Source organism: Balaenoptera acutorostrata, chromosome 6 (genome assembly GCF_949987535.1).
Source record: "Balaenoptera acutorostrata chromosome 6, mBalAcu1.1, whole genome shotgun sequence".
In the NCBI taxonomy this organism is placed as follows: domain Eukaryota; kingdom Metazoa; phylum Chordata; class Mammalia; order Artiodactyla; family Balaenopteridae; genus Balaenoptera; species Balaenoptera acutorostrata.
Window position 1 is genome coordinate 26,799,660 of NC_080069.1, and position 26,909 is coordinate 26,826,568.

General features: G+C 39.8%; 1 protein-coding gene across 1 annotated transcript in view; it reads left to right on the top strand.

Moving 5' to 3' along the window:
* Window positions 1-26,909, top strand: part of LOC130708371 (serine palmitoyltransferase 1-like) — a 46,427-nt gene that overhangs the window by 3,957 nt on the left and 15,561 nt on the right. Inside the window, exons 3-6 of the mRNA XM_057548202.1 lie at window positions 2,136-2,230; window positions 9,386-9,479; window positions 10,052-10,124; window positions 18,603-18,735. Coding sequence (XP_057404185.1) covers window positions 2,136-2,230; window positions 9,386-9,479; window positions 10,052-10,114 — 252 coding nt within the window. The 3' untranslated portion in view covers window positions 10,115-10,124; window positions 18,603-18,735. The remainder of the gene's footprint in view (window positions 1-2,135; window positions 2,231-9,385; window positions 9,480-10,051; window positions 10,125-18,602; window positions 18,736-26,909) is intronic.

The window sequence follows — 26,909 nt, forward strand, 5'->3', positions numbered from 1 at the left end:
GTGGAATGGAATTACAGCAATGTGGCGATTGTTTCCCTGGTTTCACTGGCTGCCCCTGCTGTCCTGATCATTCATATTTGTCATGAGATGGTCAGGCAGTATCCCCCCTAGGGGACAAGGGATATGCAGCAGATGGTTCTTAGGGCAAATAAGTTTTGGAAACCTGGGTAAAGAAGACTAAAGAGGTGTCTCATTGCATGATTTCTTGTAACCTTTAATATGACAGTGGCTATCTGAACTGCTGTTTGGAGAACTGCCCTAAACTTGACCGTAGATCCGCAGCCCCGCCTGTGTTTTATGAATACCGTGTGAGGCGAGTGTGCCATAGAACACACCTCTGATGGTGTCGCAGCAGGATCGGGCTCTCCGGGCCAGAAGCCCTGTCGCTGCTCTTTTCCCTTGGTATTCAGGAACTCCACGTGAATGACCGTGAGGCCATGGAATAGATTTCTAGCCCAGCTTTTTAAGGGGTTGATCATTGCTAATATTCTTAGTTTCAGTTTAAACAAGTCAGTCCACACAAATATGCATTTTAAAAGAAGGATACTGAAACATAATTTTAGGATAACCCTCTAAAAGCAGAACTTACCTAGAGCAAGATTCAGTAATCACTGACATCTTACCCTAAAAGCTGTGGAAGAAAAAAAAACGATATGAGTGTTTCTAAAGCTTAACTTATGGCAGCAAAGAAGAAATGCCCTTCTCAGTTTTATAGGTCTGCAGAGTCTCTTTTTTTATTATTAATTAATTTATTTATTTTATTTTTGGCTGCGTTGGGTCTTCGTTGCTGTGCGTGGGCTTGCTCTAGTTGCAGCGAGCGGGGGCTACTCTTCGTTGAGGTGCGCAGGCTTCTCATTATGGTGGCTTCCGTTGTTGCGGAGCACGGGCTCTAGGTGTGCGGGCTTCAGTAGTTGTGGCAGGCAGGCTCAGTAGCTGTGGCTCACGCGCTATAGGGTACAGCCTCAGTAGTTGTGGTGCACGGGCTTAGTTGCTCTGCAGCATGTGGAATCTTCCCGGACCAGGGCTTGAACCCATATCCCCTGCATTGGCAAGCAGATTCTTAACCACTGCACCACCAAGGAAGTCCCCTGCAGAGACTCTTGAATACCAGGCAATCTTGAGTTGATTCTCAAATCTGTCTCTGTGGTAGCAAGTGGACAGTATGCATGATACATACTTCAGGCTTGTTCAGGCTGCTGTTCTGTGCAGTCATTGGCAGAAATAGATGAGGAATTTATTGGCTGATTTATTCAGCCAGCATTTTTGAGTGCCTGAGCATCAGGTGAATATGCTCCTAGCCATGCCCTAGAATTGCCTATTAGGAGAAAAGTGCACAGAAGCATTTAACAGGAGTGTGAAAATAGAAGTATTGAGAGTGGGCCTATGTAAGGCAAGAATTACTGTGGCTGTCATGTTCATCAGGTGCCTCATCTCATCCTGTACATCCAGACTACATTTTCAAAATTACATTGTTCTCTAGTTCAAGAAAGGATAAGAAACTCAAAATAGTCAAAATACTTGGAATGCATGAAATAACAGGTAAAAGGAATAAAGTGGTTTTTTATGAGAAATTTCCAAACAACTAAATCCTATTACAATAATTATTATAAGAGAGTCTTTTGGTATATTTCAGTTACTTCTGAATCCTTGCCAATGGCTTGTAGAAACAGTGCTTTGTAGTCTAGTTGATCCCTTCCTGTGACAGTCATGCCTGTAAGAACTTAAGGCATGGCTGTCTGTCATATCTTGCAGTAGAGGCTGAGCTCCCTTACCTGCAGTCATGCCTCTCACCTTTGTGTTATAGACTTTTTGTTTTATCATCAGTAGCAGTTATACTTCCTACTTCCCACAGTGAAAAATCCTGAACATAGAAATACAGTTTTTAAGAAATTTCCAGTCAGCCACAAAGCTTCATGGAAAAAGAGCCTTTAGCCTGAGATAAGGAAAGAGGTGAGGGGTTAAGAGCACAAAACTCAATAGTGATTCTGTGTCATTTCCAGGCACAGCAGCTGGACGTGTGTGTCTAGCAGTGTGTTCATTATGATGGTTCCATTACAACAAACAGCTTAGATACCGCTAGAGTTGCTGTCCAGTAATTAGCACTGCACTGTATTTTAACTGCTTTTCTCCTGTAGGAAAAGGAAGAATTGATTGAAGAGTGGCAACCAGAACCTCTTGTTCCTCCTGTCTCAAAAGACCATCCTGCTCTCAACTACAACATCGTTTCAGGGTAAATTGTTTTTGCTAGTCAAGGGCTTATATTTGGTTTCCTGTAGGAAACCAAAGTATACAGTGGTTTATATAGTATTCCTTTTTTAACTGAAATAAGATTTTTAGAAATTTCTGGAGATCAGAAACTGCTTTTTAATAGTCTCCAATTTGGGTTTCTGAGTTTGTCCCTTTTTAAAAAAAAATATATATATATTTTTTAAAGTAATACACACATGTAATATTTCAAATGGGAAGACAGTTAAAATGAAAAACAGCATTCCTACTTTTTCCCACCTGGATTGTTTCTGATTTTAGATCTGTTGAAGGTTACCTTCATAGCTAGATATTAACAGTATGCTTACACTACTGTTTCTTGATTGATTAATGATAGGCAGTGCCTGTTGACTTTCACAATATGAATTATGAAACTTCAGCTCACTTATGCTACCTACCTCCTGGCTTCCAATGTTTTATTTATTTTTATTTTTATTTCTTAAATTTAAGTATACAGAAAATATCAGGCACATATGTATCTACCACCCAGAAGTAATAGGTATTAACATTTTGCTCTCTTTACTTTAAATCTATTTTTTAAAAGAAATAAAACATTAGAAATGCAGTTGACCCTTGAACAGTATGGGGGTTAGGGGCCCTGACCCTCTGGGCAGTCAAAAACCTGCATATAAATCAGAGTCAGCCCTCCAGATACCCAGTTCCTCCAGATATGTGGTTCTACATCCATGGATTCAAGCAACTGTGGATCATGTAGTACAGTAGTATCTACTGTTGAAAAAATCTGTGTATAAGTGGACCTGCACAGTTCAAACCCATGTTGTTCAGGGGTCAAGTGTATCACTAAAGAAATCCCTTCCCATCTATCACTTACTCTTGCCTCCCAGGCAAGATAACCACCATCTTGAAGTTGGTAGATGTTTTTCCTTTGCTTATATTTATACTTTTGCCACAGCATGCCTGTTGCCATGAAAGTGTTTAGTATTCTATTTAAAAATATGATGTAGGATAGTCTCCTGAGTATGTCCTTCTACTTCTGGTCTGATGTGAGAGAGGCTTGTATTCTTCACTTTCGCGAATTTCTTTGGTCTCATGAAAGTTTTACTTGTCCTGAAATCAGACTTAACCAATCATTAATGTTATGGTTATAAAATCCTTCCTACCACAAAGGTCTAATTTGCCTGTTTTCCGTATGACAGGTAGTTGTCCCAACATTATTAGTTGAATAGTCCATTTTTTACCTACTGATTGGAAATTTCCCTTCTTTCATATGTCAAGTTCCCTTATAAAGGATCTGTTTCTGGCTTTATTTCTATTCTTTTGGTATATTTATCTCTCCCTGTGCCAGAACCTCGCTTATACCACAGCTTAATAATAGGCCTTGACTAGAGTGAGTCCTTCACCTCCTTGTTCTTCACAATTGTCTAGGCTATCCTTGACTCTTCACTATGAGTTTAGGTTTAGCTGCTCAGATTTGACCAGAAAATGGGTTTGGGTTTGTGACTAGTAATGCATTGAATTTATGGATTAATTTGGAGAGAATTGGTATATTGCTAATACTGAATCTCTTCACCACGTACCTTGTGTGTCACTTGTATACTTAGGTCTTTTATGTCTCTGAGAGAAGTTACATAACGTTCTTCATAAAGATTTTGCTTACCTTTTTTTTTCCTACTTTTTATTTGGAAATAATAGTAGATTCACATGCAGTTGTAAGAAATAATACAGAGAGATTTCATATACCCTTCATCAGTTTCCCCCAATGGTAACATCTTGCTTAACTATAGTACAGTATCACAACCAGGAAATTAACATTGCATATCTTTTAATAGCTTCGTCTCTGGGTTCCAAAGAGTTTTCACTTCTGTCATGAGGCATCATTTTCTTCTTGTTTCTGTGTTATTGCATTGGCTAGGATACCTACCATGCAGTGTTGAATAGGAGTGGTAACAAGGGCCTCTGTATCTTGTTCCGGATGGCTTTTAAGGGATAACCTGTATGGTGTTATAGGCCTTCCTTTCTCTTCCTAGTTTGCTAAGGGAACTTTTTGTTAGTTTTAAAGTCAGTGTTAAATTTTATTAATTTTTTTTTTTTATTTATTGAGATGGTTGTGACTTTTCTCCTCTAATCCATTGCTATATTAAATTGTACTGATCGATGTTTTTTACATTAATTAAGCATATACATAAATTTTTATGAGAAAAATTGCAAGCAACCATGCCACTCATCCTCACCCCAGATCTCAGCTCTGTAGACTTGCAGAAAGATGGGAGATTTACTCTCCGGAAAGGCTAAATATCAATTGAAAGTCCTAAGAATGTGTGAGGAGGCGGGTGCCATTCTCGAACAGAAAGCAAGTATATAGTGAATAATGGGATGCTAATCCCGTTTCCTCCAACTCAGCTTTCAGAACGTTGGCAACCAGATTTATATCCTCATATACACCTCACTGGAGGATTCCTCTCTGGTGAAACTCAAAGTCAAGAGAATAAAAACAGAAAATTTTGAGTTTGGGGTCTCCACAGATGAATAAACAAGTCTGTGTCTCATTATCATAGAGTGAAGCCCACCATTTACAAAGAAGCCAAGCCCATTTACACAGTGCTTGCAATTAGCATTTCAGTGTCTTACTCTTAAAAATGTGTGGACAACCTTAAATTATGGTCCACTGATTTTCAACAGAATGCTGAGACAATTCAGTAGGGAAAGAATACTCTTTTTAACAGATTGTGATGGGACAACGGGATATACACATGTAAAAGAATGATGATGGAACCTGACCTCACACCATGTGTAAAAATTAGCTCAAAATTAATCATGGGCTTAAATTTAAGAGCAAAAACTATAAGTTCTTAGTTTAGAAGAAAGAAAACAAAAGAGTAAATCTTCATAATCTTGGATTGGCCAGAGATTTTTAGATACCACACAGAAGCACAAGCAGCAAAAGAAAAAATAGACAAACTGGACTTCATTAAAATTAAAAACATTTGTGCTTCAAAGTCCACTACTAGAGAAATGATACAAAACCCCACAAAATGGAAGAAAATATTTTCAAGTCATATATTTGTTAAGGGGCTAGTATCCAAAATATTAAATATATAAAAAGAACTCTTACAACTCAGTGATAAACCCTATTTAAGCGTGACTATTTGGTTAATTTTTATTAATTGTTGGATTTTTTTTTTTTTTTTTTGGCTAATATTTGGTATTTTTAGCATCAGTATTGAAAAATGAGTTTAGTCTTTTTCTTTTCCCTTACTGTGCTGGCCCAGCTTTGGTATCAGACGTATATTAGTCTTATAGTTTTCCGGGCAACATTATTTGTGTTTGTTCTGTTGAGCATAGATTTTTAATCATGAATTTAATGTCTTCAGTGAGTTTTTAAAGCTGTTCATATTTCCTTTTTGAGTAAGTTTTTGTTACTGCCATTTAGTAATTGTTCATTTCTTCTTTTGTTTTCAAATGCATTGGCATGAAGTAGTTCATAGAAGTAGTGCATGAAGTAGTTCATAGAAGTAGTTCATAGTAGCTCCTTTCATATTACTTCTTCTGCCCTGGGTCCTGGAGTGTTTGAGATTTTGTGTGCAGTCTCTGTTTCCCACAGCACTCTGGCTCTCCCTAGAGGAAGCTCCACTGACCTTCAAAACCAAATGTTTGGGACTTCCCTGGTGGTCCAGTACGAATCCACCTTACAGTGCAGGGGACCCGGGTTCAATCTCTGGTCAGGGAACTAAGATCCCACATGCAGTGTTGCAACTAAGCCCACGCACCACAACTACACCGAGCCCACGTGCCTCAACCAGAGAGCCCACGTGCTGCCAACTACAGAGCCCACGCGCTCTGGAACCCCTGCGCCACAACTACAGAGCCCACACACCCCAGAGCCTGCACGCCACAACTAGAGAAGAGAAAACCTGCACACCACAACTAGAGAGAAGCCCACGTGCCACAACGAAAAATCCCGCATGCCTCAATGAAGATCCTGCATGCCTCAACTAAGACCCGGTGCAGCCAAAAAATAAATAAAATAAGTAAATAAATAATAAATTTTTTAAAAAAACGCAAATGTTCTGGGGGTTCATCTTCCTGGTGCAGGACATCCAGGCTGGGGAAGCTCTTGTCGGGCTCAGACCCCTCACTCCTTGGGAAGGGCTTCTGCAAGTGTAATTATTCTCCCGTTTGTGGATCACCTACCTGCGGGTATCGGTCTTGACTATACCATGTCTGCACCTCGCCTACCCATCTCATTGTGATTCCTTCTTTATATCTTTAGTTGTGGAAGATCTTGTCTGCTAGTCTTCAGGTCATTCTCATTGATAGCTGCTCTGTAAATAATTGTAATTTTGGTGTGCCCATGGGAGGAGGTGAGCTCAGGGTCTTCCTAGTCTGCCATCTTGGCCACTCCCAATGCAATAAATTATTATTTATTTATTTATTTTTGGCTGCGTTGGGCCTTCGATGGTGCACGCGGGCTTTCTCTAGTTGTGGCAAGCAGGGACTACTCTTCGTTGTGGTGCACAAGCTTCTTGCTGTGGTGGCTGCTCTTGTTGAGGGCTCTAGGCGCACAGGCTTCAGTAGTTGCAGCATGTGGGCTCAGTAGTTGCAGCACACGGGCCCTAGAGCGTGCAGCTTCAGTAGTTGCGGTGCGTGGGCTCAGTAGTTGTGGCTCGAAGCCTCTAGAGCGCAGGCTCAGTAATTGTGGAGCACGGGCTTAGTTGTTCTGTGGCATGTGGGATCTTCCCCGACCAGGGATCAAACCTGTGTCCTCTTCATTGGCAGGTGCATTCTTAACCACTACACCACCAGGGAAGTCCCAATACATTATTTTTTAATTAAGGTGTGTACATTGTTTTTTAGACATAATGCTGCTGTACACTTAATAGACTACAGTATGGAGTAAACATAACTTTTACATGCACTGGGAAACCAAAAAATTCATGTGGTTCTCTTGATTGCTATACTTGCTTCATTGCGGTGGTCTGGAACTGACCCCGCAGTATCTCTGAGGTGTTCCTGTATACACAGTTTTCTTGAGTTCTGGATTCTTTCATTCGTCCGGTTGTCTGTTCTCCCTCAAGTGCCAAACCTGTTGTTAATGGGGGTCTGTAGTATTTGTTTCTTTCTGGTAAAGCACCATTGTCCTATTTCTAAGTTCACTTATGTAATTACTGACTCTCACTAATAGTGTGGTTGTGGGTTTTGGCTGGGAAGGGTTTTATTTTCCCTCCTTTGACTCTTCTGAAGCCTTGCTGTGGAGACGTCTTTCTGTATCGGTTTTATTTGCCTCTGTGAGCAACTTTGAAGTGTCTTCAGCTCCAGTATTCCTGTGTTAAGTGCCCTGTCTGGCTTGCTGCTGCAAGCCTGCATGGGGCACAGGTGTTAGCCTTCCACTTCTCATGGAAACTGTTCTCCTTTCCTGCCCCATGTGCTAGGCAGAAACAAGGTGTCTGCATCCCTACGTCATGCTGGCAGCTTATCGACTCTGGTCAGGGGCTTTGGGTGTACTTATTCCTGATAGTTTGATTTCTCTGTGTGTCACAGTTTTTGTAGAATGGCTTCAACTTTCACAGCAGCAACTGTTAGTACAGACTTGTCTATGTGGATATTTTGTTTTTTCATCTTTTTGTGGGTGCCAACACCTCCACATCAGGGAGGACTTACAAAACTGAAGAAGTCCTGGGAAGTGGGAAACTAAATAACAGTGGATTATTTGAAAGAGAAGAAGCTCTTGAAGCAATAGGAAAAAGGAAGAAAATATGTAATGAACACCTCTTATAATGACAAGTTGAGAGATGAAGTAATTGAGGCTTATGCAGGCCAGGTAACATCCCTGAGTTTCTGAAGTGGTCAGTAGCCATAATACTGATGGGATCTGCCTGACTCCACAACCATGTTCTTTTCACCGAGTCTTGTGTGAGTTCATCTGCTTTTGTGAATTTACTTCAAGTAGTCATTCTTTTCCTTCCCTGGTTTCCCAGCATCTTTCGTTATTTTTCTCATAGAAAACCAGTTCTGTTAAAACATACCAGTGAGAGTGGTGTTCCCCCGTCTTTTCTGACCACAGTGCATTTTACAGAGCAGCCCAGTGCACAGAGCAATGCATGTGTAGAACAGTTCCGTGCCACCGTCCTTTCCCTGGCCCTGTTGGTGCATTTCCATTCCGTCCTATTCTTATGGTTTACTTTAGGTGAAATAGGCTGGCTGTGACTAAGTGAATTGATCTCACAACCCTTTAAGAGCTCATGTCCCATAGTTTGGCCAGTGTTTTTGAAGCATGACTTAAAGCTAGAGTATTTGTCAGCAGAGGACATAATAGGTTGTCTCCTCAAGAGCCCATCTCTCTTGTCTCAGCTGAACTCAATCCATGCTTCTCCTATGCAACTGGCCACTCTGTTTTCCCCCCTTTTTGGATGAGGGGGATTCCTTTTAAATGGTATTCCAGCATTAACTTTAGAAATTGGGAACAGCGCTTACTTATTTTGGTGGCTTCCTGTAGGTAACATGTAATTTTTTTTTTAATATTTATTTATTTTTATTTATTTATTTATTTTGGCTACGCCGGGTCTTAGTTGCTGCATGCGGACTTCTTAGTTGCTGCATGCAGACTTCTTAGTTGCAGCGTGCATGCGTGATCTAGTTCCCCACCAGGGATCAAACCCAGGCCCCCTGCATCGCGAACGCAGAGTCTTACCCACTGGACCACCGGGGACGTCCTAGTAACATGTATTTTTAAACCACTTAACTGTAAGATTGTTGCTTGCTCTGCCACTTCATACCTTTGATCTTGATCTTCTTATGTTTCCTCCCTGTGTGTCTCATTCCAGGTACTTTATTTAGCAGCTTCTTTCTTAAGTGAGTTTTAGAGCTAAAGCAGCGGTGTGCCAGTAATCTAGGCGCCGTGGACTTCTAGCTCACTTCTTTATCTGAGTAGTGCGGGCGACCTATTCAGAGTAGAGCTGATGACCGAGTGTCTGACTTTTAATATGCTACTGTCTAATTCTACTTCTTAAGAATAAAAAGAGAGAGAGGAGGCTAGAGTGCAAACAGAGTAGAATGGCAACACTTGGGTGTCCTGTCGCCTTCCCTCTTCTGGACAGCTGATAATGTGTGTCCTGTAACAAGAATGACTGCTGAAGTATACCACTCTTGTCTCTTTCCCCAGCCCTCCAAGCCATAACATTGTGGTGAATGGAAAAGAATGTATAAACTTTGCCTCATTCAATTTTCTTGGACTGTTGGATAACCCTAGGCTCAAGGTAAGTAGCACATATGCTGAAGTGGACAGATAACATGACTGACATAAGCATCTGGACATAAAATAAGAGACAAATGCAGAATATCAGAAAGGGCTGTGTAAGTACTTACTCTTGACTCTTTAGTGACAGAGCTGTAACCTAGTTTTCAACAAAGGGAGGCAAGGGTGTCCTAATGTGGCTTAGTGTTGGGTGACAACCAGAGAACTATATGAACCAGACCCAGGTAATAGTTGGAGACGTATCTAGGAAATTGCTTCATCTCCTGTTGGGATTGTGGGCCAGTAAACATTTTTTGAGGAAAGACCTATGCCCACAAATGCCAGAAAGTGCGAATGCATTGAGTTAACCAGGTTTTAATGATCAAGCTAATATAACTTTTCCATGTTTTAAGTCGTATACCTAAGTCTTCCCATCCCTCTTTTCTTTATATCCTGTTAGAATGGTCTTAGTACTAAGAAAGGGAAAGCCAGGGTACTGGGGAGCTATGTGGGTTAAAGAATAGGAAATGTCATTTTTAAACTGTCGAAGATATATTATTACAGTCTAATTTTTTTTTTTTTACTTTCACGAAGGCGGCAGCTTTGGCATCTCTAAAGAAGTGTGGTGTGGGAACTTGTGGACCTAGAGGATTTTAGGGCACATTTGGTATGTTTTCTGTCATATTTTTCAGACTCCTGCTTTCAAGAATTAAGATTCAGTTTGATTTCAGAACTCCTTGGAAAAGGTATCCTTAATGAGTTGTGGTAATAAGCTGGCGAACTTTCTAGATTTTGTGTTTGAGATCATTGGTAGGAGCTGCACTGGTCTGGGGCTGACTGTCCCTGTGGAGAAGAGCCATAGGTACCTAAGGCACACTGTCTCAGTAGGGCGAAGCCCGAGCTCTTGCTGCATTTGCCCCAGGAGACAGTGGTGTGAGGAAACTGTTTCTGCCGGGCATGACAGTTGTAAGGGGAGGCGTCCGGCTGTGAGTGGCTCTGCTCTTGGTAGTCGTGCAGGAGCCCAGATTCTCCCTGTCTCGTTGCTCTAGGCCTGAGGGCACCATCTTTGTCTGTGTGGCCGAAGCCAGGTGATGAGTATGGGGGAGCAGGCGTGCAGGGCATGGGTACCTGTTCAGGTGGGCGGGTGGGGTTGCTCATCATTCTGCCCACATTCTGTTGGTGAGAACATAACCCAGGTCACGTCTCCCAGCAGAGGGGCTGGAAAGTTGCTCTAGCTGGGCGGCCACCACGTGCCGGGAGGAAAGTGAGAACGGATTTGGGGGATGGGGCAGGTCATACACTGTGTAGCCCTTTTCTTTCTGGAATGAAGACAAAGGATCATTGATTTCCTTGTGTGTGAATGACCTGGAGATGGGCTAACTACATATTAGGATGAGAGTGTGATTTCAAACACTATGAACTCCCTAAATCAGAGTCATCAAAGAAGACCCTGGAATTTTTATGGTGGTTTTTTATTAAACGTATATTGTTCTTTGCTTCTGAAAATTTCAAAAATGTTGTTAAATAATTTTCCAAATGAGTGTATTACTGGAAATAACATTCTGGTTTACAAAATGTCAGAGGGTAGGGACAATGGGGCCAGGGAAGTCTCTTTTGTCTTCTCTACTTATTTTCATTTCTGGGTCTTTGTTGTTTTCACTTTAACAGTTAAGATGTTTTTATTTAAGGGAGCACCTTTCTTTATCCCTTAGCTAATTTAGTGGTTAAATTATTTTTATTGGAAACAGATGATGGGAGTTGGTGTCCAAGAATCCTACAGCTGGAAAGGATCTTTAAAATCTTGTATTCCAGCATCCCAGCTAGTCAGAAGAATAGAAAGCTCAGAGAGGTTAAGTGACTTCCTCATGGTCACATAGCTAATTAATTTCAGCCCTAAAACTAGAAAATAAGTATTCTGATTTGCAATATTAATGGCAAGCTCAAAGACTTAAAAGAGCTCAGATCAGAGGCTCCCTCTTTCCTCTAGCCTAGTGCAAACATGATTTGTTTGCCTGCTTTTTATTGGTAGGGTATTATTTCCTTCATAAGAATTAGAAAACCAGAAAAGGCATTTTTTTTACAGGGTTGTTTGTTGTAATCTGATCAACAAGGCTTTCTTTCCATGATCTGCTTGCGGGGTAAAGAAATTTTTTCTTGAAAGCCTCTCTTTCTAGTAGATTTTATTTGCATGTGTGGCCTTGGCTCTTGCTCGGGAGTTAAATCTGAGAAGACCGATAAGAGATTTATTGCTAAATTTAGTGGGAAAAAAGTTTCAAATCTTCAAGACCAGTTTTCCCAGAGCTATGGAAATATGTTGTTTTAATTGCCCAGTCAGTTTTTCATTTGGGTCACCTGAAATACGTGTAATAGGATGCTGTGTGCCTCTAAACTTGGGGAGGGGGGTCGTTAAATTAATGATTTAAAAATTTTTTAAGTTAAATATAGTTGACATACAATATTATGTTAGTTTCAGGTATACTATATAGTGATTTGACATGCATGCATTATGAAATGATCACCATGGTAAGTCTAGTAACTGTCTGTCCCCAAAGTTATTACAATATTTTTGGCCATATTCCTTATGCTGTATGTTACATCACCATTGCTTATTTATTTTATAACTGGAGCTTTGTACCTCTTAATCCCCTACACCTAATTTTCCCCACCCCTGATCCCCTTTCCCTCTGGCAACCACCCCTTTGTTCTGTGTTTCTATGAGTCTGTTTTCATTTTGTTTTATTTTGTTTGTTTTGTTTTTTAGATTCCACATATTAGTGAGATCATATGCTATTTGTCTTTCTCTGTCCAACGTATTTCACTTTTCATAAAACCCTCTTGATCCATCCTAAATTAATTTTCTTGATTGAATAATTCAATCCATGATATAAACCTCAAAGATTTAAAGAGATAGTGAAGTCTTCTCCCCACTGCCATTCCACCCCCAAAAAAGCCAGCTGCTATCAGTAGTTTCTTGTTCATTCTTCCAGGCTTTTTTCAGTGTGTGCAAACCACTTCCATACATTTTCCCCCCCGTTTTACAAAAATGGTAGCATACCACATACGTGTGGTGTGCTGTTCAAGTGCGTTTTAAATTTAAATTGGATTTCATCTTTCAAGTGTCTGAATAGGCCACCAGAGTCAATATAATGAACACATAATTGTGTATTAGCTACTCTGAACTACTTATTGGTCACTGTGTCATCCTTATCCTAATGTAGTAGAAGGTTCAAACAGACTGTGGTATCTGGACAAAGGTTGAAGGTTAATTGGCAGTGTGATGGTTTTGTAATAAGACACCAAACCTACAGCTTGGAGTAATGTGTATTGTTTTTTGAGTACATTGTCCTTCCTGTAAACTTGTTTTGTTCCTTTTCAGCAGTTGCCCATGCTTGCTTATCATCTTTTTTCCTTTCTTTATGTGTATATCGTATGTATTTTTACTTGGTTTTCCAACAGGGTATTTTCTGTGTTTTTCCTTATTCTGGAACTAATCACTTAAATTACTGTAGTTGTGTTAAATTACCTTGAAATTTCAGTGTTAGATAAGTTCAAGAAGCTACTTGAGGTCAGCTAAGGCTATATTTTAAATCTCTAAAATACCCTTGGGACTTCCCTGGTGGCACAGTGGTTAAGAATCCGCCTGCCAATGCAGGGGACACAGGTTCGAGCCCTGGTCCAGGAAGATCCCACATGCCACGGAGCAACCAAGCCTGTGTGCCATGACTACTGAAGCCCGTGCACCACAACTACTGAAGCCCGCGTGCCTAGAGCCTGTGCTCTGCAACAAAGAGTAGCCCCCACTCGCCACAACTAGAGAAAGCCTGCGCACAGCAACGAAGACCCAACACAGCCAAAAATAAATAAATAAATTTATTTTAAAAATAAAAAAAATAAAATACCCTCTATAATTCAATTATTCTGAATATTTAGGGTACGTTTGCCCTTTGTACTGAGCATTAAAGCAGAAGTGAACTTCCCTTTCCTCTCATTTTAGTAGCTTACATGTGAGGCTAGGGTCTCTTTCCCAGGCCCAACCAAAAGGTTGCTTTTGATTTTGGCTTTTTCTTTTCCTGGAAGTACTAATATCACTCAGGCATCTGTTTTCAGTGATGAAAATGCTCCCTCTTTTAGCTCTTTTCTCAACTTTTCAGATAGTGAATGAAAATCACTTATTGGAAAAGTAAATTTCCTTATTAAAACATTTTCTGTTTATTATTTCATAGTAACATAATAGATGATACTAGATGATTAACACAGAAAAAGAAAATTGACAGTTGAATTAAAATTCTTCTAGTTTCTGAGGCTAAATGTTCTCCTGCCTCCTGAAGGCCCAGCAGGTTCTTAAAATAGTCTTGTGAGGACCGTGTGGATCCGAAGTTTTCCACCTTCTCATCTTATTGTTTTAATGTGTAGTTTAGAATCAGTCAAGTGATTTTATCAGGTTGTGGAGCCTTCCTTTCCTCTAAGGCTAATGGGGCCCCTATGCACTTTGATAGTTTCTCTTGTTGAACCTCTCTGATTGTTTTGTTTGTAATGCATTCAGATCTCATTTACATGTGGTTTATCCCTGTGCCTGGGATCTGCTTTGCATACATGATGCCTACTTGACTCTTTGGTCTTAAACTAAATCAAAAGACAATTAGTGGCAGAGTTTCATGGTGAGAGATAGTGGCATGTAATTGTGTTCTAGAGCCAATAGTAAACAATTGTTCATTTGTTTATTTTAAAAAATATTTTCTCTCTGTTGTAGGACCATGACTACATGTTTTAGTAGGAAGGGCATTTGGTCATAAAATTCCTAGATCTGCCACTTCTTGCTACCAGTCATGGAATTGTAGTTTTCGCAGTGTAGGCAGGGAATGATCTTAGTTGCACAACTTAGAACATTTTGGTAAGAATCACATAAGATACCGTATGTGAAAACATTCTGGAAAACATTCAGCACTGTTTTTAATGTTCTAATGAGTACATAGGTGATATTTGTACTTTTAAGAAAATTGTCCAAGTCTCAAGGGATTTAAAAAAAGTATGTAACACAAAAATATGGAGATTTTAAGAGAAAATATAGTTGGTTGTTTTTAAACTGTTCTAAAGTTGGGTATTTCATAGTCTTTCCTCTGAAAAACAATCAAGAAGGCCATAACACCTCCTTTTATTCTGATAAATAGGAACTTGAACAAGTGGCTTTAATATAAGATAGTCCTTAAATATCCAGGATTTGGATAACTTAATTAGCAGATAGCGTACCTTTTTTCCTTCTAAAAGATTACTTTTTTTTATTCTACAAATATTGAGTTAATTGAACAAACACCAGCATGTTGCTTTTTCGATGCCAGACATCGTTCTGAGTGTTTTATAAGCATTCTCTTGCGGTTCTCCTAACAATCCTTTGAGGCAGGTAGAACTGTTAACCATTTGACAGGGGAAGGACCTGAGAGGCACAGAGCAGTTTTGGGCCTGTCCCTGGTTCACACCTGGCAATGAGGGAGCCCAGATCTGAACCCCCTGTGATGACTGCCATGGCCAGGCCTTGTGTTTGGTGTGGGGCATCCTGCCCTGGCCTTGCCTCCCATCTGTTACGTTCTGGTGAGGGAGCAGGTGCCAGAAAGGGCAGCAAGTGCTGAGAAGACACAGAGGCTTTCTGGTCACCTTCCTCCGTGGCCTCTTGCCTACCATATTGGTTCCTAACAGTGAATGAGAGAATGACGCATGCAAATCTGTGGCACTAATTGTTGAAATGGATCATACACACAGAAGATAGGCATCCAAAGTTAAAGAACATGCCCTGGTAGTTTTTCTGTTTGCTGCCTCCCCCGCCCTTGGGTTAAGAGTTTCTTCCTTGCAGAGTAGCTATCAGACATCAAAAGAAGTTATGCAACTGTCCGTGTTTACCTGTCACAAAACCTGCTTTGCAAGGCTGACATCAGCTAAAACCCAGTGTCTTTAGATAGGAGGAGGAAAGGCCCATCTTTTTTAAACTTTTGGGACTAGGCAAGAACCAGTAAGTCATTGATTTATTGTAGAGGGATTCTTCTTACCACTTTATGGCAATGACATAAAAATGGCTATGAGTATGTATAATGAGAATACTAACATAATTTTTATCAACTGGGTAGCTAACTCTAAAGCCCTAAAACAAAGCCAAGATTGTTTTACTGTTTTATTGCTAATCAATGAGGAGAGTCATTTAGAGCTACAGAATGATTTAAAATCCTTTTTTGTAGTTGGCAAAAACAGTTTGTCTGTATCCATAGCATGTTTTTTTCTTTTTAAAATGGAGATACTGAATGAGAGCAATTCACTGTGGCTTGGGTTGTCCATCTGCTAGCTAAATTGTTGAGATTTGGGATAGATAATTCCCAGTTCAGAGGCAGCATTGTAATTTGAAGGAGGCCTCCTATGGGGGACCTGGCCTCCTGTCTCATCAGAAGTGAGAGGCAGCAGAGTGGTGGGGACCTATCTGTGGGCAGGGTGCTCAGAGAGCACTAACAAAGAGGAAAGGAAGACATGCCTGAGACACGCCCGTGCTCAGCTGCATGGACGTAGCTGGTTCTCTGGTGCTTTGCTGCTTTCCTCGTTCTTGCCAGACTTTGCCTGCAACACTTCCCTGGCAGCATATCTCGTGGAAGGGCGGGCAGTCAGGAGCAGGATCAAGTCTTCAGACTTGGTGGTGTTGATGTCACAGATTTGATGCTTGAAGAGCTAAGCACTCTTTTGGTGCCATTTTGATCAACCGGGATGCATTCTTCTACACGTTACTGTGAAATCTCATATTTATTTAGTGTTGCTCTAATGAAAGTGTCACTTCTATAAAAACGACTACCTGATTGGTAATGGAAATCAAATGGTATTTCATGTGTTTTTTATGCAATAAGCTATGTTGGTATACATTTTAACTTATAAATGGGAAGAAGCATGCCTAGTTGTTTATCATTACTTGATGGGATAAATTGGAATGGGATAAATAGTTCATTTTCACAATTCTATATCATCCTTTAAGAAGTCTACAAGTGAAGTGGTCTTCAGTTTATTTTATTATTTGGATATTGCTGCTAAATTTTCTAATTCCTCACTATACCTCTCTTGCCATCAAACTGAGGTGTCGTTCGGACCCTCTGTGTCGTCTCATCTCTCACTCAATAGCTGGCGCCCACCCCAGCAGCCTTTGGTTCACAATCGAGGGACCTCTGCGCCTTTAGTCGGAAGTCACTGTGAATGTGTTGTAGTTCTGAGTGTAGAAGGGACCCAAGTGCTTCAGACCAGGGGAGTGAAGGCACAGCTTAGCCTTGTATCTGCCCTCTGGGCTCCGAGTTCTCCATTGCCAGCTGCCAGATGCTTCTCTTAGCTGTCTCACTTTGTCAAGTGGCAGAAACCCTATATTTCTCTTTGATCCAGTGCTTATCAGAGTATTTTTATGTGATACTTACTAAATGTTTGATTAACAATTGAATGAGATTGTTGGACAGCCCTCATTTAACTACTTATTAAAATTTAGTCCTTTGTGAAGTTGTATCTTTTATAATTCTTAATTTTGTCTTTTACTAGTTAAAAAGCATCACAGTAAGATTAACTTGCCTCTGATAAATCAGTGAGTGGGTTTACAGATTTTAGACACTTTATTCAAATGTTCTAAAAAGTTGTTTATTCCTGTTGCTGAGCTGACCTTACTCACTTGTTCCTCCCTGGAAGTTGGTGGAAATCTCACACTTAACAGCTAACCAGGTCTCTGTTGGAAATATTTAGTCCACTCAGTGTCCAGCCTTGTATCCAGCTGGGTGAAGTTGTTTCTTTTGTATATCTCAGTCCTGCAGGTCTTTTCCCTCTCCCCCTTCTCACCAGGAATGTCTCTGGTAGGGAGGGGCATACTTGGAGGGAAGGCTGATGCTGAAGGGGTCTCCTGGAGCGAGGCTCCCAGCCACAGGTCCTCGACATCTGAGCCGGAGGGCTCTGCCGGGCCATCAGCCCTCTCCACCGCCCCTCCCTGGGGAACGTCTGGGTCCCCCTGCCACTGCCTACACTTCTGAGTTCCCCTCAGTGGACATGCCGTGGCTCTGAAAGTCTGCCTTTACTCCTCAGAGTTCCTCGTTTCTCCCATGAAGCTCCAAGGCTGGAGGGGCCTGGCTGCATCCTTCCTGTATCAACTTCTGAGTTCTCTTTGCGCAGAGCATGTGGTAAAACTCTGATCTCGTTCTCCAGACTTGGGTCCTGCTGTAGTTAAAAGAGCTAAAGAAAGTTTAAAAAAATTTTCTCTGCCTCATTTTAAGACACTTGGAAGTTTTCTAGTTCACAGCCAGCTGGTACACTATTTATTTTAGACATCGCTGGTCCCTCCATCCCAGGGTGTGAAGCCTCATGGCTTAGCCTGGGAAGGTGAAAGGCTATATGGAACGATGATGTAAGAGAGAAAAAAAAATACCAGTTTAATAATTACAGTTTATCCCTATAATTACATCAACATTCTTCTTAAGCTGCTTCCATAAAAGGACCATATTTCTCTTTGTACTATACGTTTGAATTCACCAGTACACTTCAAAAGAAATTTAGACAGAAACTCAGTACTGCAGAGTGATGGCAGGTGCCACCACTAAGTGCTGACACAAACTGTTAGAGGAGTGACCACCACAACTGAAAAAGTTCCTGTCTCTTGATGCAGAGTATGTGGGGTTCTTTTTAACTTAACTACTTTTCTTTTTTCTTTCTTTTCCTTTTAAAAGCTGGTTGACAGTTGTCTTCATGCCTGCTTTGGTCACTTCTCCTAAAATGCAAAACGGCGTTAATAAGTTAATGTCGTACATTGGTAAAGTCTTGGCATTGTTGGTTGAGGGAAGTTAAAGCAGGCAAGGTCACTGGACCTTGAATTCTTATTGCTAGAGTGATATAAAAGCAAAACCTAGAGTCAGAGCTGTCCCAGTCACATATTTATAGACAAATGAGTAGCTGATTCAGCTCACAGAGTATAGAAACAGTTTTGGCCCAGAATTATCTTAGTAGATATTGTATGACTTGTAACTTCAGAACAATTACATTTTGACCACAAGGTGACAGTATTAATAGCTAAACTGCTTATGTTATTTTATTTATTCTTTAGTCAAAGAAAAAGAATTATGAGACAGTTTAACCATTTAACTTTGTACTCTTGAACTAGATGTGCACTTGGATTTGGAAGACCGCCTGGCAAAATTTATGAAGACAGAAGAAGCCATTATATACTCATATGGATTTGCCACCATAGCCAGTGCTATTCCTGCTTACTCTAAGAGAGGGGACATTGTGTTTGTGTAAGTAATCTTTACTGACATTTCTTATCAGAATTCCTTTGGAAATAATATTGGCCCTCCTAGAGAATTCCTTTGTTAGAGGTCATCTGCCTAAAATAATATTGATTTTTTTTTTTTTTTCATTTTTAAAGAAATATATAGTCACCCAGCCAAGTAGTTCTGCAGAACTAGTGAGACCTCCACTGGAAGGATGCCTTAAGGTGTCGGTACTTTGTTATCTGCCATTATGATTTTATTTATTGATGTTGAGAAGACCAAACTTATGTAGGAGCGGACCAGCCCTCTGTTTTCCCTGTGCAGCTCTGTGACAGTGTGGTGTCCTTGTGAGTCCATGGTCGTAGCCCACATAGCCACTCATACTACCTGATAAAGTCACTCCACTTCTCAGTACCCTCGCTGCAACTCTTGGTCTCTGCTGATCTTGCTTCATGGCTTGTTAAGAATATAGAAGTCATGAGTTGCAGACTTCCTTAACTTTCCAGGAACAAATGACACACTTGCATACATGTGCACTAAATGTATGGTGTTGCTTTTTACTGTGGAGGGGAAGAGCAGAGAGGAGTAGAGTGAGGGCTGGCATAGCCCAGGCAGCTGGTTATACCCGTCAGGAGCACCTGCCACTAGCCCGAGCCTCTGTTATCTTTTGAGTGGACAATTAAATGACTCTCTTCATTTAGGTCTCAGAGTGACTTTTGTTTCCTCTTTTCCTTTTTGACACCATAGCCAGACACTCCATTTAAGAGCTTCCATTGTTCCTAAAATAAATATCCAAGTTCTTATTATGATCTTGTACATTCTAGACTACTGTTTTAGGCCCATTTTCTACCATTTCCCCTTAGGTGGTCATGCTGTGTAGCCTTACCAGCCTTATATGCTAGTTTCCCCTCAAGGCCTTTGCACGTGCTAAGACCCTAAGTCCCTACGCCTAGAACGTTGTTCCTCCTCTCATCTCCTGCTTAATTCCTGCTCATCCTGCACATGTACCACCTCTGCAGGAAAGCCTTCCCCAAGCTCTCAGACCAGGTCAAGACCCCTTGCTGCATGTGGAGAAAATTTTACAGCCAGAGGAGTTTGGTATCCTTGTGAATCCATGACCACGCAGGCATTTACGTGCCTGTCAGAATCACTGTTTCTCAAGCCTCCCTTAACTTACATATGCAGGTGTGTGCGTGTGTGCTCATGGGCGCCCGCACCGTCTGCTCTTGGCTCAGCTTGCCTCACGCTCACTGTACTCTTTTACACCACTTTCAACGGTTCATACCAGCCCGTTGCCTAGGATAGCATGTGCCATTTAGTGGTGCTCAGTAAATACCTTCAGTAAGAGAATGAATGGAGGCTGGAGCGCAAAAGAGGGGTCCAAGTGACTGGACTTCAGAGCCCGGCTCACCTCAGTCCCTGTACCATCCTGCTGCTTCTCACTCACTGTCGGAGCACCTGTAGTGCAACAAGCTCAAGCACACGCTGCAGGGCTGGCTCTTCCTGGGGGTTTTCAGCACGCTTGTGTCCCATTCTTCCCCACAGCCCTGTGACAGTTACCTGGGAGCACTCCAGCACATGGCCTGGGCCTGAGTAGAATTGTTTCCCAATGTGACCATGAAAATGAATGTTTCTATTAATTTCTTGCACATAGTTTAAAAAATCAGTAATAATAAAGACTCATCACAAATTTGAGAGCCAGTGATTTAAACAGTGATTCTAGGTTTTTAATAAAGCATAGTTGCAGACAACTACAATACAGTGTCAGCCAATATCGCTTTATACAAGCCCCCACCATAAATTCCTTTTTGAGTTTAAAGTCCAGAAGAAGTTTACAGTTACAGTTGAACTTGTATGCTTCCTTTGTCAGATAATAAATACTATATTGTCCTTTTGGTTTTCACTGCTAGGAAACCTAGTCTAAACTCACTTTCAAATCTTATGCCTGGTGTCTTAGAACTTCAGTTTCTAATGAGTCATTAGACAACTTAATTATTCCCTTATACATAATTTTAAATATTCCACCTGAAATTCATTTGAAAGTAGGAACACTAGAGGTAAAAATGGTGTTTAGTAAATTATTTGACAAATTGTTTTTGATAAATTCATTAGGCATAGACAATATGTTCGATGTTTTATTTTCTTTCTTTTCTAGTAAACAGTGATAATGCTTTGCCAGTAGGTCTCAGAACAATGGTTGTTTATATACCTAAGTCTTTCCTTGTCACTCTGTCTGTATATTACTTTGTGTACCCTTTTCTAATGAAATGTTTTATATTGAGATAATTGTGGATTCACATACACTTGGAAGAAATAATACAGAGATTTTATGTGCCCTTTACCCAGTCTTCCCCAATGGTCACCTCTTGCAAAACTGTAATACAGTTTGAAAAGTGGGATGTTGACATTGATAAAGTCAAGATAATCCCTCTTGTTGCCACACCCATATCCCTTCTACCCTACCCACTCTTTAGCCCCTGGCAACCACTAATCTGTTCTCCATTTCTGTAATTTCATGATTTCAAGATTGTTGTACAGGGACTTCCCTGTTGGCGCAGTGGTTGTGAATCCGCCTGCCAATGCAGGGGACACGGGTTCGAGCCCTGGTCCGGGAAGATCCCACATGCCACGGAGCAACTAAGCCCGTGCGCCACAACTACTGAGCCTGCGCTCTATAGCCCGCGAGCCACAACTACTGAAGCCCGCATGCCTAGAGCCTGTGCTCTGCAACAAGAGAAGCCACCGCAATGAGAAGCCTGCGCACCGCAATGAAGAGTAGCCCCCGCTCGCCGCCAACTAGAGAAAGCCCGTGCACAGCAACAAAGACCCAACACAGCCAAAAATAAATAAATAGATTAAAAAAAAAAATGTACAAATGTGAGTCATACAGTAGGTAAAACATTTGAGGATTGGCTTTTCTCATTCAGCATTAATTATTTGGAGATTCTCCAGGGTTGTTATGTGAATCACGAGTTTGTGCCTTTTGATTGCTGAGTCATATTCCATGGTATGGATACACCACAGTTTGTTGAACCATTCACCTATTAAGGATATCAGAGTTGTTTCTAGTTTGGGGCTATTACAAATAAAGGTGCTGTAAATATTCATGTATAGCTTTTTCTGTGAACATAAGTTTTCATTTCTTTGAGGTATATGCCAAGGAATGCAGTTGCTGGTCATAAAGTATTGTGCGTTAAGTTTTTTAAGAAATTGCCAAACTTTTCCAGAGTGGCTGTATTATTTTACATTTCCATGAACAGTGTATAAGTGATCTAGTTTCTCCAACATCCTCAGGAGCATTTGGTGTTGTCGCCTTTTTTTTTTTTTTTTTTTTTTAGCCATTCTCATAGGTGTGTACAGATATCTCATTGTAGTTTTAGTCTATATTTCCCTGATGCTACCATACTTACTGTTTTTAGGCTTTGGTCTTGGCATCAGGGTAATACTTCATAAAGTCAATTTGAAAGTGTTCCCTCTTTTATTTTCTGGAGAAACTGTATAAAACTGTTGTTAATTCTTTAAATGTTTGGTAGAGTTCTCCAGTAAAAACAGCTGGACCTCGAGATTTTTTTTTTTTTTGGAAGTATTTTTACTATGAATTTAATTTCCTTAGTACTTGTAAGGCTATTCAAATATTGAGTGAGTTGAAGTAGTTTGTGTTTTTCAAGGAGTTGGTCCATTTCTTCTAAATCGTCAAATTTGTATGTGTAGCATTGTTTGTGATATTCCCGTACTATCCTTCTAATGTCTGCAGATCCCTGTTTCCTTCCTAACTGGTAATTTCTGTCTGCTCTCTTTTTTGTCATTTTTGCTAGAGATTTGTCAATTTTATTGATCTTTTCAAAGAATCAGCTCCTTGTTTCATAGATTTTTCTACGTTGTATTTTTGTTTTCATTTCTACTGATTTCTGGTATTATTTCCTGCCTTCTGCTCATTTGCAGTTTAGTTTGCTCTTTCTAGGTTCTTGAGGTGAGAACTTCAATTACTGATTTGAGACTTTTCCTCATTTCTAATGTATTAGTGCTATGAATTTCCCTGTCATCACTGCTATAGTTGTGTTCCACAAATTTTGATGCGTTTATTTTCATTTTCGTTTAGTTCATTTTTGTGTTTTATTTCTCTTTGACCCATGAGTTATGTAGAAGTGTGTTGTTTAGTTTCCAAGCATTTGGAAATTTTTAATTTGTTACAGTTTGTTTTATGGCTCATGATGTGGTCTATCTTGGAATATGTTCCATAGTCACTTAAGAAAGAATATTCTGGCAAATACAGAGAAAAGGCCACGTGAGGACACCAGTGAGAAGGTATCACTCCATGATAGGACACATGTGATTAATTTCCTTCTTTATACATTTCTGTTTTTCATATAATAGTATTCAATGATCAAATGTTACACTGATCATTATTTTTTAAAAGTCACTGATATGCAAATTAAAAACCAGAAAAAACATACAAATTGTTCATTTGCCACTTCTATCCTTTAATCCAGTAAGAGAGAGTGCTAGTTTTGCATGTCAACTTCCTAAGGTATACTTATATAAAAGTTTTAGTGAGACAAAAAGCAATTTACATATGAAACTTTATTTACCTTTTGAGAGAAATTTTTTTTTTGTCATTATCATTAAATAGAAAAAAAATATTCTGCTGAATGGAGTGTTCTATAAACGACAATTAGATCTTCCTAGTTGATGGTGTTATGGAGTTCTATATCCTTGCTGATTTTCTGTTTGGTAGTTCTGTCAGTTGTTGTAATTTGTCAGTTTCTTCTTTCACTTTTATCAGTTTTTGTGTCTTATCTTTTGTAGCTCTGTTATTTGGTGCATATTTAGGATAAGTTTTCCTGGTTAATTGAGTCTTTTTATCATTATATAACATCCTTCTCTGTCTCTGGTAATTTTCTTTGTTCCAAAGTCTACTTTATCAGATATTAACATAGGCACTCTGCTTTCCCTTTTGAATGTTTGCATGTGTTTATTGTATGTAATATATATGTATACCCTTACTACCTATATTATTGTATATAACATACATACATATATATAGCATATAACTATATATATATATATATATATAACTACATGTGCGCCCTCAGTGCGCCCTACACACACACTTTCCCTTACTACCCATCTCATTACATTTGAAGTGAATTTCTTATAGGCAGCATGTTTAATCCACTCTGCCACTCTGTCTTTAAATTGTATATTTTAGCCATTTACATTTAATGTAATTATTGATATATGGGATCTTAACCTCCCAATTTTTATTTTTTGTTTCTTATTTGTTCTCTCTGTTTTTGGTTTTCTTTTTTCTTTTTCCTGCCTTTCTCAGGGTTAATTGAATGAGTTTTGGAGTTCCATTTTTATTTATCTTATTTATTTTATTTATTTGTTTTCAAGTGTTTCCCTTTGTATAGTTTTTTAGTCATTGCTGTAAGTATGATGTTGTATGTACGCATAAGTTATCACATTCTACTGGTGTTATTTTACCAGTTCAGTTATAGAATCCTTTATCTTCTTTTACATCCCCTTACTCTCCTTATTTATAATACAGTCGTTTTAAGTATTTCCTGTAAACACTTTGAGAACCACATCAGATAGTGTTATAATTTTTACTTTAACCATCCACAATGACTTAGAAAACTCAAGAGGGGAAGAAAAGCCTAGTGTGTTTGTTCATACTTTTTACAGTATTCTTTCTTCCTTCCTGATAATCTAAGATTCTTTTATTTATTTATTTTTTCTATGTGGAGAGCTTTCTCTAGCCATTCCTCTAGGGGAAGTCAGCTTGGGACAGAGTCTCTTAGTTTTTTTTTCAACTGAGAATGTCTTCTCCCCCTCATTCCTAAAGGATATTTTTGCTAGTTTTGGATTCTTGGTTGCCAGGTCTTTTTTTTTTCAGCATTTGAAATACATTGGGACACTTTTTTCTGGTGTTCATGGTTTCTGATGAGAAATCTACTGTCACTCAAATTGCTTTTCTCTTACATGTAAGGTGTCATTTTTCTTGTGCTGATTTCAAGATTTTTTTCTTTGTCATTAGTTTTCAGAAGTTTGACTATAATTGAATTGGCATTTATTTGTTTGGGTTTACCTGCAAGAATTTTGCTCAGCTTCTTTAATCTATAGTTTTACGCCTCTTCTTTAATCTATAGGTTTTCAGCCATTATTTCTTTAAGTACCTTTTTAGTCCCACCCTCATTCTGTTCTTTAGAACTCTACAGACTTGAATGTTGCATATTTTACTGTAGTCTCACAGGTCCCTGAGACTGTTCTTTCCTTTCTAGTCTACTTTCTCTCTGCGATTTACATTGACTTGATTTCTACTGTTACATCTTTCAGCTCACTGATTCTTTCCTCTCTCCATTCTGCTGCTGAATTCATCCACTATGCTTTTTCTTTTGACTATTTTGCTTTTTAGTTCTAATATCCCCACAGGATTCTTCTTTGTATCTTCCTTTTCTCTGCTGCAGCTTCCTGTTTTTTCATTTGTTTCAAGCATGTTCATAATTACTCATGAAACATTTTTATCATGATGGTTTTAAAGTCATTATCAGATCATCCTGACAACTCTGTCATCTTCGTACTGGCATTTGTTAATTGTTTTTTTTTCTTTTTTTTTCATTGTTTGATATTTTCTGGTTATTGGTATGACAAGTGAAACATGAACAGTTTCATATTATGCTGTTATAGTTTATGCTTTATTTAAACTTTCTGTTTGAATTGGCTTTCTCTGACAGTCTTCCAACAAGGGCAGGGGGGCACTGCTGCCTCATTACTGTCAGGTGGAAGTACAAGTCCAGGGTCCCCACGGGGACTCCACTGACACTGAGGTGGGGTTATTTTCATTTCTTCTGGTTGTTGGTGAGAGTCCTACTCTTGTCTGAGCCTCCCCTAACACAGCCTAAGCATAGGCAGGGGAGAGTGTCTCTCCCTGCAGGAGATTGGAAGTTAGGTCTCTCCACATGGTCTTCACTAACACCACAGTGGGAGCCACTTGTTACTACCCAACAGAGATACAAGTTCTGGCTCCCTTCTCTGACAGCTCCCACAGGGGTATTGGGGAGCCTTGTTATGGCCTCGTGAAGGCTAGAGTCTGGGTCCCCCTCTCAGCCTTTGCTAGTGTGGAGGGGACAGGCCCAGGTTTTTCTGTGGTTTGGCTGCAGTAGAGACCTTTGCTGGGCTGCCCCCTTTCCTGTCCCTTTGGCTACAGAGAGCAGACTTTTGTCAGAGCTTTTCTGTCTCGCCTGTTGGCATTTCCAGTTTGCCAGCTGCATCAGTTCCAAGTTAGGAAATTCCAGGAACTTGTTTCATGTCATTTCTCAGATCCCTCGCTGGTCTGCCTTTTCTCTCCATTTTTCAGCATCATCTTATGTTTGTCTTATACATGATGTCCAGGATTTTTGGTTATACCCAGTGAGAAAAATAGGGAAAATATGTCTATTTTCTCAGAAGTAGAAGTGTTGCATGTACTTTTAAATAATACACTTAATTTAAGAAATATATCCTGCCCCCCATTAACTCAATTTAGGAGATCTTACTGAAGATTAATCTGCATGACTCAGAGTTCTCCCCTGGGTTATGTAGAGTCAGTAACCCAGTATTCCTTTTGATGGCAAAGTAATGGCAGAGTGGTGGCCTGTCAAATCAGAGATGCCACTGATGGTGAGATGCACCAATATTTCATTTATTTTTCAGAAAGAGAAAAGTACTTTGAATAAACTAATATGCCATCTATATAGTAAGATGCATGCTGATTTCTCAGAGGTCAAAATATGGCAAGAGTTTGCTTCGTAGAACAGAATCAGTATGGTAGTTATGTGGAAAGGTTTGCAGAGTGAAGTGCAAACAATAATATATTAATGTTCAAACATGTTTTATTTATTTGCCATGTTCAGTTTAACAAGTGGATGTTGGTCAACTTACAAAAGCAAGCATTCCTTTTCTGAGAATGTTGACAAGACCCTTTAAACCCCAATTTGGTGGGTCTTTCTTCCTTGCAGAGATAAAGCTGCCTGCTTTGCTATTCAGAAGGGATTACAGGCATCACGTAGTGACATTAAGCTATTTAACCATAATGATATGGATGACCTGCAGCGACTATTGAAAGAACAAGAGATTGAAGATCAAAAGGTATGATTCTTTTGAAGAAAATTACACAGTTCTTTTGTACTTTCTAACCAGCTAAATTATAAACGAAA